Here is a 15,558-nt window from a genome sequence, read left to right as displayed (position 1 = left end):
TTAAATAAAGCACAGGATTCTTTTAAAACACTCCCACATGCAGTGAGGGATTTCAGAACAGCTGCTGCGCAGGTATTTTCTGATACATGCAGCTATCAGATAAACTGGCTCAGCATCCAACACATCACACAGAGGGGAGACATTGTGCATGTCTTCATTGGGCTATTAAATCAACAAAACTCCATTGAGTTGGCACCAATGATGATTAGGAGCAAACATAAAATGACAAGTGTGGAATATATAGTGTGTAATATCACAGCAATATTTAATGTAATTTTGTTGTATGTTTCCTGATACTGAACTTTTGCTTGCGCAGCAACGGAAAACTTTGGCATTGAAAAAAGACAAGATTATGGCTATGAATATAATTGTGTGCATTATATATAATGTTACCATTGTTTTGTGGTATTTTGAGTTTCACAAATATGTAAATTCTTGGAATGTAAAATTGTAATTTTAAATGAAATCTGTGTATAAATTAACTACTCGTTATCAAATCCGGTTAAATTTCAGAAGTTATATTCATATTAGTGAAGAGTAAAAATATCAGTAGATGTAATCAATAGACCAAATAGATCTGATCTCCTCCATCAACCATTGTGGGCTGAAAACCTGTTTGCATATCTACAGTTCACGAATTAGCTCATTGAGGTCGCCACAGGGTCAAAAGACGTGCACGTGCTGACGCTGTTGGCCTGCTAGCTGATTGCAGCGCCTCCCACTCGAAATCTGATCGGTTAAAGCCATGTTGTTGTTTGAATTCAATTTAAGCTACTGTTGATTCTGAAGGTCTAAGGGCAGATTTCTTTGACCGTAGTGACTACATGACGGCTGAAATACAATTGGATAAAGTTTCAATTTTAACTCAATGGCATATGGAATATGTATTCAGATAACCATTAACAATAATTATAATAATGATAAAATATTAAAATTAAATATTTTTATTATAAAGAAGAATAGACATAACGGTTGTTGAAAGAGTTCACGTATAACACGTCAGTGTTTGAAGTGTGTTTTGGTGTGTGACAGGAACGGGCCGGTGACGTATCATGACAGCCTCGTTGCCGCAACAGTGCATTCTGGGTGCAACCCAAGATGGCTGCGCCCTTGCAGAAGTGCTGAAGAAGTGACTGCGGAGAAATACGCGGGATTGCGTGTTATTTCCAGGCAAACCATCACACCAAATCAGCCACCGGGGTCGCCGGTTTGTAGAAGAAGACCTCACGGTCCCAGACGTCGAGAAGTGTGGCCGGTGCTTCGCGTGGCTGTGGCAGACTGTCCGCTTGAAGATGGGCCTCGTCTCCAGCCCCTTCCCATAGCGAAGAGCCGTGGGGAGAGGAGCCGCAGATTCCCCTGCAAGCACGCACCCGTCCAGCTCGGATTTGACGGGTTTGACATACTATACAGGTTGTGGACGCTGCCCTACAATTTCCTGACCAGGATTGTTTGCGCCACCGTGTCCGTCATCGTCCGCAGACGGAGAGGTTCCCCAGCTCGGGCTGATTATCCCACCGCACCAAGGTCCTGCACGCATCTGCACACTTCTATTCTACAACTAGCGCCACACTCGCATCTCCCCGGCTTCACGTGTCTCTCTCCGCTCGCGTTGTTTCGCTTTAAAATGGCAGCACTTCGTCCCGTAGTTTGACACTTGACAGCGGGAGCCAGTTTACGGGAGAGCTGTCAAATTGTCTACTTTTATTTTTTTAGATAGCATTAAGCTAGCTGTGCTAACGTCGGCAGTCCCTGCGGGCTGCGAACCAAGTGGCTCACGGCCGGTCCGTACTAAGGTGGCTGTAGGCGCACGTGACACTTGGCCAAAGCTGTCTCCTCGACGAACCCCTGGATGCTGGACCGCTGCAGATGCCAGTGGGTTCGGTGTCAGTCGTTTGTTGTGATTTATATTCCACGCAGCAGATTGGCAGCAGTGCAGTAAACATGACTCATAGCCATGGTTATCTGACTCATTTCGCAAATCATCTTTCACTATTGGATTTTAAAAAAAAAGACTTTCCCACTTGTTTAGACAAGTTTTTAGAGGTGCTTTGTACATGCATCACAGGTTTTATAATTCTTGCACGCTTGATATAGTCTAAGTATTTAAAAGATCACTTTTTACGCAGGAAGACTTGTGTGCTTGAAACATCACAACCCTTTATGTGGAAGTTAGTTCATGTGTAGTGTAACGCCTTTTTGGGATATTAAGGTCTTTTCTACAAAAAAGACTTAAATCGGTTTATTATTGCCATGTTATTACAATTTTTAATCATGAACTATGTGATCATTGAGATCATTAAACACGATTCCTACAGCAACGCTATGTAAGGCCATTAACAAAAAGTATCACGGTGAAATACTCAGTCCTGTCTTATTGTTTTCACGGTCACAGATTATTTTTGATCCACCATCCAATTTAATTGACCGTCATTTTGTCCCATAGACTCTTAAGGTCTACCAATACTGCTCAATCAGGTGACATCATGACGGAGATGTTGAATTTTTATACATAAAATGCATTTAGTGGCCAAGTAGTGATGTGAATGTATCAGTCATTTGCAATGTTATTGTATGAGTAATGTATCAACCGAGGCTCAAGTTATTATATTCGTAATTATTGAACCAACACAACCGCACAGCATGAGGCGGCGTCAATTTAATAAATCTGAGTTACTAACAAGGCCCCCCTCCCCCTGCAGGGCCCTGATGAAAATGGACGCAGACCTGATTCATTCTCCGGCCGCGGGCTTCACTGAGGAAGAGGAGGCTGACATGAATGACTGGAAGCTTCCCCTGGCCTTCATGAAGAAACGCCACTCTGAGAAGATTGAGGGTTCCAAGGCCTTAGCTCAAAGCTGGAGGATGAAGGACAGGGTAATTTTTCTACTTATCTATGGAGTGATTGTGCATGTTAAGTGTGTGCAGGATGTGGATCTCTCATAAAAGAAGTCCATGCAGAATTGTTGATTGAATAACCTTTTTGCACTCTTGAGCAATAGCTGCATCTTTGTTTTCAAATGTCACCGAGGGGACAATGTTAATGTCTTTTTTAAATTACTGCTTATCTAATCTGGTCTATTATCTGGTCTCAAAACAACTGTGTTGTCAGTAAGCCACTGTTAAAACATAAGGGAAATTTAGTTCATCATTTCTAGGAAGATTGTTGTCTTCATTTTTTGTGGGGGATTAATTTACATCATACTTCGGGTGATATTCGAAAGGGCCGGTGGGGGGGTGCTAGCGGTCAACGGGAGGCGGTGCTAGCGGTTTTCTTTGCAGCACCAGTCTCATCTTTTTCTGTTCTAATTGCCGCTTTGCTTGATTATTGTTCGGTCTGAAACGGCGCGCCCAGTGACGGATGGTGTAGCAATATTGTTATCTGGGTGGAAATCGGGAGAAATTCGGGAGAAAGGTCGACCATTTGAAATTCGGGAGTCTCCCGGAAAAATCAGGAGGGTTTGCATGTATGATTTACATATTATATTACCTTATTGAATGTTAAAGTTAGGCAAAATGATTTTCCCGTGGTGAAAGGAGTAGCTTGACAATCAGTTAGATGAGCTACACTAGCAGCAGATTACAGTAGATCAGCATGTAAACCGGAAACAACTTGCTCTGTTACTCAATAAAAAGAGTCCATCCGCACCTTTTAAAGCTAATTAACTGTAAACTCTTCTGGTATCTTGGATCAAGCCGAGCTAGCTGGTTGGCCTTATTTTCAGTCTCTATTCTAAGCTAACCGACATCTGGCTGTAGCTTTTTATTTACCTGACAGATGTGCAAGATATTTGGTTTGTCATTCTTATGTCAGTTGCTTAGCAGCCAGGACCCTAGTGTTGAAGGATGACTGAGGTCCTTTGTCCTAGATGTGTCGGGTAAAGGGCGATGAGTATGACTGGTTAGTTGGCCTTCTGTAACGCCATTTCTCGCAATTTCAATCTGCTAAAGAAACAAATCCAAAACTAATTCTTAACATTGTGCTTCAAGGCAATATTAGTCTTTTAACAGCCAGCACGCAGAGGCAAATCATTGCTTGCCCTCGTCTTTATTATGGTGCCGATTCATTTTATTCGGCTGGAGGCTACCCATACCAAGCTTTGACAGGGGAACCTCAAAGCTACGTGTAATAAATGGCCACCGTGTGTTTCACCTCTCATAAAGCTGTCCTCTCATTCACTGCAGACCTGCGTCTTTCATGGCCTCACGGCTACAAAACGTTCGCATTATAACCATGGCCATTTCTACATTGTGATACATAACCCTCAAAAACTATGCACTTATTGTAGAAATTCACCCCAAAAAAAGTATCACCTTGCTGCTGTTATTACGTCGGAGTGGCTGCCAGCGCTGAGCTTCTGGCAAACGTTTAATAAGGCAACATTAAATGTGTCCCTAGTCTGGATTTAAGGGGTAATAGAAGCTTCTTCTTTCTATCAGAAAGTCACGTTAAGTCAATGGAGAAATGTTTTTCATTGCTAAAAGCGTTATCAGGCCGTAGATCCTCCACTTGTAGAAGAAAATCTCCTTTAATTGCAAAATGACAAATTTGAATAATTGTAAAGGCTTAGGATGCAGATCCACCTTGTTGATTTGTATATCTGCACTTTTTAGCAAAAAGAAAAACCCTAGTGAGAAAATGTAGGGTGTGCGTTAGTACTGCATGTACTTGTGTTCTCATCAATCTCGTTATCGGCTATTGGTCTGGTGACAGATTGTTTCAGTGTTGCCAGCGAATATCGGGGCCAAAACTTCCTTTTTCCATTTGCTGGTCTCGCAGTCCGATCAGCAACTTGATGCAAGACTGGATTTGGAGTTGAGTGTTATTGTTGTATACAGCAGGAATGCTGGCCATGTAGTATACAGCAGGAATGCTGGCCATGTAGTATACAGTAGGAATGCTGGCCATGTAGTATACAGTAGGAATGCTGGCCATGTAGTATACAGCAGGAATGCTGGCCATGTAGTATACAGCAGGAATGCTGGCCATGTAGTATACAGCAGGAATGCTGGCCATGTAGTATACAGTAGGAATGCTGGCCATGTAGTATACAGCAGGAATGCTGGCCATGTAGTATACAGCAGGAATGCTGGCCATGTAGTATACAGTAGGAATGCTGGCCATGTAGTATACAGTAGGAATGCTGGCCATGTAGTATACAGCAGGAATGCTGGCCATGTAGTATACAGTAGGAATGCTGGCCATGTAGTATACAGCAGGAATGCTGGCCATGTAGTATACAGCAGGAATGCTGGCCATGTAGTATACAGTAGGAATGCTGGCCATGTAGTATACAGCAGGAATGCTGGCCATGTAGTATACAGCAGGAATGCTGGCCATGTAGTATACAGCAGGAATGCTGGCCATGTAGTATACAGCAGGAATGCTGGCCATGTAGTATACAGCAGCAATGCTGGCCATGTAGTATACAGCAGGAATGCTGGCCATGTAGTATACAGCAGGAATGCTGGCCATGTAGTATACAGCAGGAATGCTGGCCATGTAGTATACAGTAGGAATGCTGGCCATGTAGTATACAGCAGGAATGCTGGCCATGTAGTATACAGCAGGAATGCTGGCCATGTAGTATACAGCAGGAATGCTGGCCATGTAGTATACAGCAGGAATGCTGGCCATGTAGTATACAGCAGGAATGCTGGCCATGTAGTATACAGCAGGAATGCTGGCCATGTAGCATACAGCAGGAATGCTGGCCATGTAGCATACAGCAGGAATGCTGGCCATGTAGCATACAGCAGGAATGCTGGCCATGTAGCATACAGCAGGAATGCTGGCCATGTAGTATACAGCAGGAATGCTGGCCATGTAGTATACAGTAGGAATGCTGGCCATGTTGTATACAGTAGGAATGCTGGCCATGTAGTATACAGTAGGAATGCTGGCCATGTAGTATACAGCAGGAATGCTGGCCATGTAGTATACAGCAGGAATGCTGGCCATGTAGTATACAGCAGGAATGCTGGCCATGTAGTCTAAATATGGTTTTAAGACCTTTGAATCTGCCCTCTCCTGTATAACAAGTCTACGGCTTTGTTTTTATCAGGCAAAGAGCGAGGTAAAAACAAACCATGGTTTTAATGCTGTAACTGAATACATCATAACTTAACATGTGACTCCACCAGTCCGTTATAACTGACTGGTCCGGTTTGTGTCGTTGATTTCTCGCTGCCTTGATTTAATGAACGACGTGCGTAAGAACACTCTCTTTGTACATTGCAGATGAACCAACGTGTGTCTCCTGCGCGCCAGAACAGCGAAGGGATATAATGAACTGAGGGAGACATAGAATTTAAAGCAGCTATGGACAGGATATACTCTTAATGTCATATGTCATCTAATTTATAGATCTATGGCTATTCCTGCTTTAATTGGGTGAATTTACATTTCAAACGTTGTTGTGCTATTGTTTTTTTTTCACACTGACGGGCAGCGTGAATTTTAAGGGCCAGAAAATAAATTTGGTTTGAGCGCTTCTTGCACCGATTGCTGCTTTGCCACAAAAGTAGAGCCCATAAAATGATGCAGCAGTTTTGTCCATTTAGTTTTCGGGTTGTTGATGATCACATAACTGCTTCGGGTGATTCAAGGGAACGAGCAGCAGTATTGTCCACAGTGGATGTCGATGTCATCAAGTTGGTAGGCGGACAGCCGATCCTGTTGATATAAGCGTGCAGCTCGAGGCGTACAAGTGGGCTGTAAATGATGTCATGCACTGTGGGAAATCATAGGTCTTGCACCTCTGGAGCCGCACACTCCAAATTACAAAACCCAATCACGCACAGGGGCACACACTCGCTCTCAGAGTTGGGTCTGGATGGAGGTGGGAGGAGATAGGCTGTTCCAATTGCAAGACCATTGGTCAAAATGGTGTGTTTTTTCCCCTTTTGGGCCAATGAAAGTTATTCAGACGTGTGTACATGTTGTTGCTACTGTGCACTGCTGTTTGTGTGTCCCACTCTGTTTGCTGCATTGCTGTGTGTATCTTTTGCTGCTCCTGCCAAGTTAAATAACAATTACCGTTTATAGACGTACTGTATGAATAGCTATCAGCTTGGTACATTAGACTCAAGGTCGGGGCTTGCTTCAGATGACAAATCTACATAACATCTACCTAAGTGTTAATTAGAAGGCTATCAAAAGGAGACAAAGTATTATTTCTGACGGCAATATAACGTGCAGTAAAAGAAATTAAGATCAGAGGGGTGGTTCTAATCATCACCTTGACAGCTCAATAAAGGCTACAGTATGCAATAAAAAAAATAAAAAAGTCACCTTGACAGAAAGTGAATGAGTAAGATTGGGTTTGCAATCGACTTTATATGTTATTCACGAAACACAACACCGGTTTGAGGGATCTTGTTGTTTTAGGCATTCTCAGACTGAGTGAACATGGAACACGATATCTCTCTGTCATGAGGCAAGGCAATTTAATTTATAAAGCAGATTACAACAACAATGCAATTGTGCTTCACATAAAACCTTTTAAAAATATCCAAACATCAAGCAAGGAGATTTACAAACAGTTAATATTGATTGAAACATAACAGATAAAAATTGCGTTAAAAAGAACTAAAACTAGAATAAAACTTGCAGTGTAGTTGAGCAAACCAACATGAACCTCGACCTGATAAGATGCGATCACTGCAGCACAGGCTTTGACCTTTATCGACCCGATGTTGTTCCGCTTGCTTTTAGCCTCATGGCCTTACAACATCAACTGAATTTGTAGGTTTCTATAATCGCAAAAACAGAAAGATGAAAAACTAAGTATCTCAATGTTTCTGCAGTGTTTCTCCTACCATTATAACAGCCACCCCCAGACCCCCCTTTGAAAAAAAACCTCCTTGATAACTATGAAACCCTGTGAAACTCAATTTGATGTTTAGTGTTCAATAATGAGTAGTATTTGCTCCAAATACACCCTCTAATCCCATCAAGGTGCATCTGTAGATGTGACTGCTCCAAACTGCCTCCTCTAAACATGCTAAATGGATTTGTGGAGCCTCCTTCTCCGATTGAAAGACGACGCGCTCCACCACTCCTTCCCCAGCTTAAGTCCCTCAACATCGTCACATGACACTTGTACAAAACTAAAGAGCTGGAGGTATCGTGTCAAATCTGAAACCATCACTGAACACTGAAGACCTGAATAAGGCCATTCATTTCATTATCCCTAACAAGGATCTCAATGAGAAAGGTAGTGTTGAGCACAGGGGAAGGGTTTATACATCTATACATCTGTGTATCTCTGCACTTTTAAGAAATCTACTCGCTCGTTCCTCTACAAATTGTTTTATTCATTTGCAGATATCAAATAAGAACTAGCACCTAAGTTAATGGTAAGAAAGTTTTGAAAAGTGGGTTTGGAGATCAACAGCTTGAGAAAGCAGCAGGTCGATGGCTGAATAGCATTTGTATAATTAAAGGTCAAACTGCTGGGCAGACGCCCAGTGGCTGCTATGCGGTGCGTCGGCTCTATCGGGCTTCTCCGCTCATGAGTCTTTCTCGGCTTTCAGCCGAAGCTTCCGATGTCTGACTTGTTGCAGCCAGCTACCTCTGGCTCTCGTGGAGAAGATCGATGCCCTCCTCCATTGTTCGGACGTCCATTTATTGTGGGCCTAACAAATGGAATAATCAGGGATCATTGATCGACGCGGCGAGCGCTGCTAGGGGGCATCGGGCGGAGTCTTAAAAAGTTGTCGAGGGGAAAGTCCCCCGGAGCCCCGTGAAGTTATTAATGAGAGGAGGAGGGCGACCAATTATAACGCCAACCAAGACGCGTGCTTCCACACTGACACACAGCACATGCATGTCTTATTGTTCTTCATCTCTCTTCTCCAGCTTTCTATTAACACAGATTAATTAATTTCAGTGAATCCCTGTGGTCTGGACTAGGTGCCTTTTTAAATCCGACTTGGTTTAGGCTTTCCTTACAGATGCATGGCTGTCTGGGACCACACGTTGGATATAAAATGGTCTCTAGGTATTTGTTCACAGTGGGATCCCTCGCTCTGCTCTCCTTCTACCCTGCTCAGCTTTCTCAAATATCAGGGTTTTTTTTAAATCCACTATCCACTTTGGCAGTATTTCCTTCCTTGAATCTCTTCGTAACCTTGTATAAAAGGCTAGATATTGTTAGTGGGAGGTAGCAAGATATGACATACAGGCAGTCAAAGGGTCCACAGGGCTCCTTAACTTGGCACAGAGAAAAAATAAATGTTAACTCGGTTAACTATTCTAATGGTGAGCATTGGCATTTGTGCTGCTCACTACTTAGAACAGTAAGAACAACCCGTACTCAAGTCTAGTTTGAGGAAATAAGATGACGTAAATGCAAACAGGTTTCAAATGTAAACCAGAATGAGTATAAGGAAAACCTTGACCTGACACATTCACATCCTTTCCTACAATTTGAGAAACTCATTATGTTGCCTAAACATTTAATATGCACATCATTTTGAGGAAACACCCATGTTGTACTCTTGTTTGTATCTTTGACAAATTATCTTCAAGTGCATCAGTCTTTCTGACAACACCAAGGAGGTCTCTGAGGCACAAAGTACAATCTGGTAGTTTTGCCAAGTTTCTGCGTAACAGGAATCAAGTCTCTGAGGTTCTTTGATCCAGGTAAACAAGATTTGGTCATCCCTCTAGCGACACTTCCATTGTCTGCTTGGCACAAAAATCTCCAATTGTGAAACCTGGCGTTTGAAGTCGTCACTCATGCATATTAATATCAACCGTGACAAAAGGAAAAACACTCAATTTAGTACATTTCACTTTGAGTAAAAATTGTGTGGTTGGCAAAATTCATTCCTTTAAGCCATGCATGTTGTTAATTGCCATCTTATAGCCAAACATCTTCCAAACCTGAATGGACTACTTGTTTTTGTTTCCACCGTTTTTGTATTTCCTTTGTGTATCAGATGATATGTGGAATAAACAAGTAGATAAATCAATGATGATAATAAGGACCACATCTGTGTCCCTTTACACTCAAATGCCCCATTGCACCACGCTCATAAGCTGGAAAAGGAAACCACTTTCCCCTCATCCATCTGTATTATTCTCATGCCAATGCACATCAAATGGATTGTAAATTGTGTTGGATGCTGGATGGAAACAAATAATTTCATCAGGGTTGATCATATTAGGATGGTAATTTTCCAGCCATCTTGTGTCGCTTCGTAGTTATCAGGCTCGGCACGAACATGATGCCACGATGGTGCCGTGCGTCCCTCAAGTCACACGTTTGTCTTGCGCTTTGTGAAGTACCGATTTCTGTACACACACTTTGACATTTTACCTGCGTCCTTTGTGTACTAGTTTAGCATTTCCTCAAGAGAGTCCACTGTTTTCTTTTACCTGCCTTAACATCAACGTCTGTGGTTTTTATTTTAAAGGGCAAACCTGTCCTGTTTCTTTCTTCCCATTGGAGTCTGTGTCTTGGTGGTCTAAGGATATATTGGTGTAGATATTTTGCAGTCCCTGCAGACTAATAATCACAGGCAGGCTTGGGTGCGCATTGCGTATTTATTCAAATGCCAGATTCACATGTGTATTATGTAATGAGCAGGGAATAGTTACGGCATGTAACTAACCACATCAAACCATTCTTTGTTTGACGTCAAATAGCCTTGGGGCCTGACTTAACTATCCAAATAGCGGGAGAAATTATTTAAATTTCTGCCACAGAGGTCCTGCACTGTGTGCAGCCGGGCATCAGATCATTCTGGAAGGAAAGCCTCCAGATCTTTATAGTTGGTCCCATTACGCGGTGACTGGTGGAGGCCATTTGAGTCTCTTTGGATTATTGTGGAACATATGCTCTAATATACCAAATATATATGATACAAATTCACAATCAGATTCATGATTTCACAATCGCCACATGAATAAAGCTAAAATGATGTTTGTAAAACAACTACATAGCGATCCCCACAGCAAAAGTATACACAACAAGGCTGTGAAAGTGAAATAGTTGGCGCAATTATTTTTCTGTTTTTAGCAACGGCCTTTTGAAGACTACATCTTTATTTTGCATAGTAGAGCAAACATTAAATTCCCCCCAGACCTTGTGCCTTGGCCTTCATTGTTTTCTTCATTCCATTTAAACAATAACTGCCATCATGGGGAGGTCAGTTCACTGGTTTCTAGGATTATCTGGACAAGTATGAGATGCGCCAGCACGGATTCTCAGGCCTTGTTCGCCACATACTGCTAGTGCAAATGAACCTTCCCTTAAAAATTCAATCCTTGGTATTTGCATTGTTATAGTTAGCGGTTAGCTCAAAGTAACAAGGCTAAGGGTTGTACGCATTTAGTTAGTACCCAACCAGTGCCCCCCTCTTATAATGGGAAGGGAAACACTGGTGTGCACGTGTGTGGGCACAAACGTGAAGATGCATGTCTTGTCTTGCAAAGTCCCTCTAGCATGCTGACCTTTTACTCTGGTGGGAGGGAAGGAGACGACACCTTAATCGCCTTCACAACAACCCTCCTCGGCTTGCTCAGTCACATCATGTGTGTACCCTGCTGTGTACACACCTGTGCTCAGTAGGTCTACACTACACATGCAGTACACAGTATCTAACACTTCTTGTGAAAAGGTCACTCAGTCCAATTGCCAGTGTTGTGTGTGTCCAGTTGTCAGTTCTGACCCTCCGTATTAAGATAATCCAACGTCAAGAATTTTTTTCTAATACAAAGTTTTTGCATTGCGTTTTTTATTTTTGTACTAGAGGACTGAGACAACAATACACAGCGGAAGCGCTTGGCACTTGTAGTGGTTGAACTAAAAAAAAAAAAAACTGTAGGCTACTGAACTTGACGATAAGCTCTAATGCTGCTTTGTACGCATCGTAGAATCCCAGACATCCTGAGTGGCTCATTCACTGTACATAGCATGCCACATGTCAGCTGGTTTACTTCAGCTGCGTGAAGCCAAAGCAAAGCGCCTGTGCTTTGGTGATGATGATGATGATGATGATGTAAATGTGGTGGAAGGAGTGGATGGAGAGCTTTGCTCTGCGCTGCAGCCTCAGGCCTCCTGCATGACCTGTCTGTGTGGGACCTACATTGGGAGCGGTGCTCTCTTCTCACCAGGGACTTGATCCCGGCATAGGCGACAGACCGCTACTCTGCGCCACCCCTTCCCCTACAGGCTTCTAGCGACACATTACTCACATGAGGTTCATTCCTGAGCCGGCAATGATTGTGTAACAAGCTATTATTTTTCTGCTTTTCGACACGATGTAGTTTTTTCTCGCCCACCGATTACCCATCCACTGTTAATCAGAAATGTTGATTTTCATGGCTCAGCCTGCCTGAACCATTAAGAAGATTTACAGCTTTGCTCAACGCGTCAACGTTAGTTGCACAACCTTTACACACATAAAAAAAGAAAACGGCACACACACGTTTTTAGTTTTTAGGGGATGGAACTACACACACGCACGCACACACAATATATATGTATATACCTATTGGGTGTGTTGTCTTTGTGCTATGTTCCAATGAAACTTTTAACAGAGGACCTGAGACAACTGAGCAGTCTGTCTTTGCTACAGTTTGGACCCTTGAGGTGTCCCGAAGGCTGACGTCTGTGATGATGCACAAAGAAAAAGTGTTTCTGTGGTGCTGCGTGTAAGGATTAAGTACTTCCTAGCAGAACACTTGATTGTTTGTGTGGCTGTGACATGACACTTGGATCAATGGCTGTTCCATTTCCTTTTCTGCCCCCCTGCTGGTCTGTATTGAGGGTCATTGCCTTGCCTGGTTTCAGTCTGTCGACGGTGACAAACCCATGGGACTGCAGGTTAGGGACCTTGACGGAGTATTAAACATAATGTGTTGGTCTCTGGACCCGATTGGGAAAATGTGGAAGGGAATAGAATAACTCCTTTCTCAGAGACTACTGTTGAGTGTCTCTAGGGCGAAACACTTAACCTTCTCTGCTTCACTAGAGCTTTGTTTGCCAACAGCAGCAGAGAACAGTTTACTGAAGAGAAGCATGTGTGCTCAGTCAATGAATAAAGATTTATGGTTGTTTTGAAAAAGTATTTTGAATGAATCCACTTGCCTTGAATTATAGCAGATAAGTGAATATTTCTCTCTCCTAACAGATGAAGACGGTGAGTGTGGCGCTGGTGTTGTGTCTCAACGTGGGAGTGGACCCCCCTGATGTGGTCAAGACCTCCCCCTGCGCCAGACTGGAGTGCTGGATAGGTGAGTCCCCACAGACCTGCCGACATGGAGGCAAAACGGACGAGCACTCAAACGCTACACAAAGTGTGGGATTGTGGCGAAGTAGGTTCTTCATAAAGGAGTATTGTTAAGTTAATTCTAGTGGTGAGGTTGCAAATGGAATTAAATTAAAACCTCTGCTCACTCTTCCCTTTCCAAGTGGTTTGTAGAGCTAAGTTGGCCTTCAAGTAACCTAAACATGCTAAAAGCCTGCTAAGTAATATAACTGAATATTATATTCAATTTCAGCCAATGAACATCCCTAAATCCTACACACGGTTTCTATAAATATTCATGTTCTTGCAGTTAAGATCCATATATACATTCTGAACTGTGCTGCCCTCTGCCTTTTCCCAGACATAAGTGATAAGTTGTGGGACAGATGCAAATCTCCAAACTTACTGTACACAACTAAGGTCAAAAATAGCTGTCTCTAATAGCACCGACATTAGAGATCCGTCTGCCCATGTGTGCATTATGCATCTTTGTGCATTATCAATTTATAGCTGCTGTGAGCAGACGGATACGTCAGACACACTGACAACAACCACATTTGTATTTGAAAGTGTATCAAAGCTCTTTAGCGCAAAGTGAAGAAGGCATAATGTCTTTTATCTTTAACAAATGTCGAGTCAAAATATACCGCAGAGGAACAACTTAACCTGCTGGGACCCATTATATGTTGTATTGTTCCTCGTTACCATGCATGCTGAGACTCCTGACCCATGGTCCTGCTTGAAACAACTTGCTTAATGATGCACTAAAGCTCTGCTCAGTAAAATAGTTATGTGAAGGTAGATTAAAACACTATCAAGAACGTGTTCAAATGTAATCTTTTGGAGAGAAATGTAAAAGACGTAAAATACATATTGGAAAGGGATTAAGGACCTTTTGAACATCCTAATACTAGTACTTCAGCTAATTATTTAATTTAAAATCCATCATTCAGGTACTGTTTAAATGCTACAACAATGCAGTGAAGCAAAGATGATGCAGGAGAGAAGGAGACGGAATATACATGTGAGGACGCTTTTTACTGTGTTGAAGCCCAAGCCATTACCTTTTAGAGTAGTCAACCTCATCCTGAAAATAATAATATAATGTATTCCTAGTTAGAACTCTTAGAACAAAAAAGTCTAGGGTTCAAAGGTCGTTGGGTAGTGGTAAACCATGCACAAATCATTGTGAACTTAAAGTCGATAGCAAAAGTTTAGCTTTTGCTTTGTAACACTTAGAAGCCTTTTGTCATCCTCATGGGAGCTCGGTTTATAAGTCCTCTGTCATCTAAGGATGAAGCAGTCTGCCCCCACCCACCAAACCCACACAACATGACACGGAACAAAAACCAGAGTAACATCGCTGTTGAAGGGGAACCTCAAAACCATTGTGTGGGTCCCCTGACACTGCTTGACTTTTTGAGGTGTGGAGAGCACATTAAAGAGGGAACACAGTTGGAAATTTCTGCAACTTTCTCAGTGGCTGCTGAGGACGCTGATGTGCAGACCTGCCACTTGGATTTTGAGATATTTTTGAGACATTTGAGTGTGTGAAGGCAGAGCTGACCTGTTCACACACCATGTGGTTTAAGGTGTAACACACCAGCTATATTGTGTGCGTGCGCAAAAACTTTGTTCTATATTGAAGCGTCTATTAAATTCCATTTTTGGATATTTTAAAATGGTGTAAGCTGGTGACACAGCGAACCTTAAAGTACAATGATTTAACTCAGAATTAAGTAAAAGTAAAACCTGCTTGACCAATATGTGCAGTATTATATGCTAAGTAGTCATTTTAAAATATTTATTTTGGAATACCGTAAAGGAAATAACGTACACTTTGAAAGAGGATGTTGGCCATCTTGCCCACCCCAATGTTGCAATATTTATGTACATCTATCGTTTATCCATAGCTACTAGCTAAGGTTATTTAGCTGTTAGTCCCATCTGTCATTCGTTCAGCTGTCTATTCATATATATTCTGCTATTCTTCCTATGATAATAATTCTCATCTGTATGTCAACCTCAGAAGCTACTGCTGTTTTATTTCAGTCCAAACAGTGCTTTTGATTTAATTAAGAAGAAATCCTTAAATGCTAATATTATAAACTATGATTTACTTCCTATAATCATGCAAGTGTTGATAAAATGTTGATAATCTGATTATTTAAATTACTCAGTTATACTGGAAAATATTTGATAGCAATAAAAAATGTTTGTTGAATAATGCTATTCTGTTTGGGTATTTCACTCCAAATTGAGTGTTTTTGTTCTGTGATTGCAGTGTGCTCACAATAT

The 15,558-nt window shown here is 42.1% G+C and overlaps 1 protein-coding gene across 1 annotated transcript in view; it reads left to right on the top strand.

Annotated features, from left to right (window-relative positions):
- Positions 1–1,098: 1,098 nt before the first annotated feature.
- rptor (regulatory associated protein of MTOR, complex 1) overlaps positions 1,099–15,558 on the top strand; it is a 103,874-nt gene continuing 89,414 nt past the window's right edge. Inside the window, exons 1-3 of the mRNA XM_037471005.2 lie at positions 1,099–1,524; positions 2,700–2,874; positions 13,144–13,246. Coding sequence (XP_037326902.2) covers positions 2,707–2,874; positions 13,144–13,246 — 271 coding nt within the window. The 5' untranslated portion in view covers positions 1,099–1,524; positions 2,700–2,706. The remainder of the gene's footprint in view (positions 1,525–2,699; positions 2,875–13,143; positions 13,247–15,558) is intronic.

This window comes from Pungitius pungitius, chromosome 9 (genome assembly GCF_949316345.1).
Source record: "Pungitius pungitius chromosome 9, fPunPun2.1, whole genome shotgun sequence".
Taxonomy (NCBI): Eukaryota; Metazoa; Chordata; class Actinopteri; order Perciformes; family Gasterosteidae; genus Pungitius; species Pungitius pungitius.
Note: the sequence above shows the minus strand (reverse complement) of the source record. Positions and strands in the feature narration are given on the sequence as shown.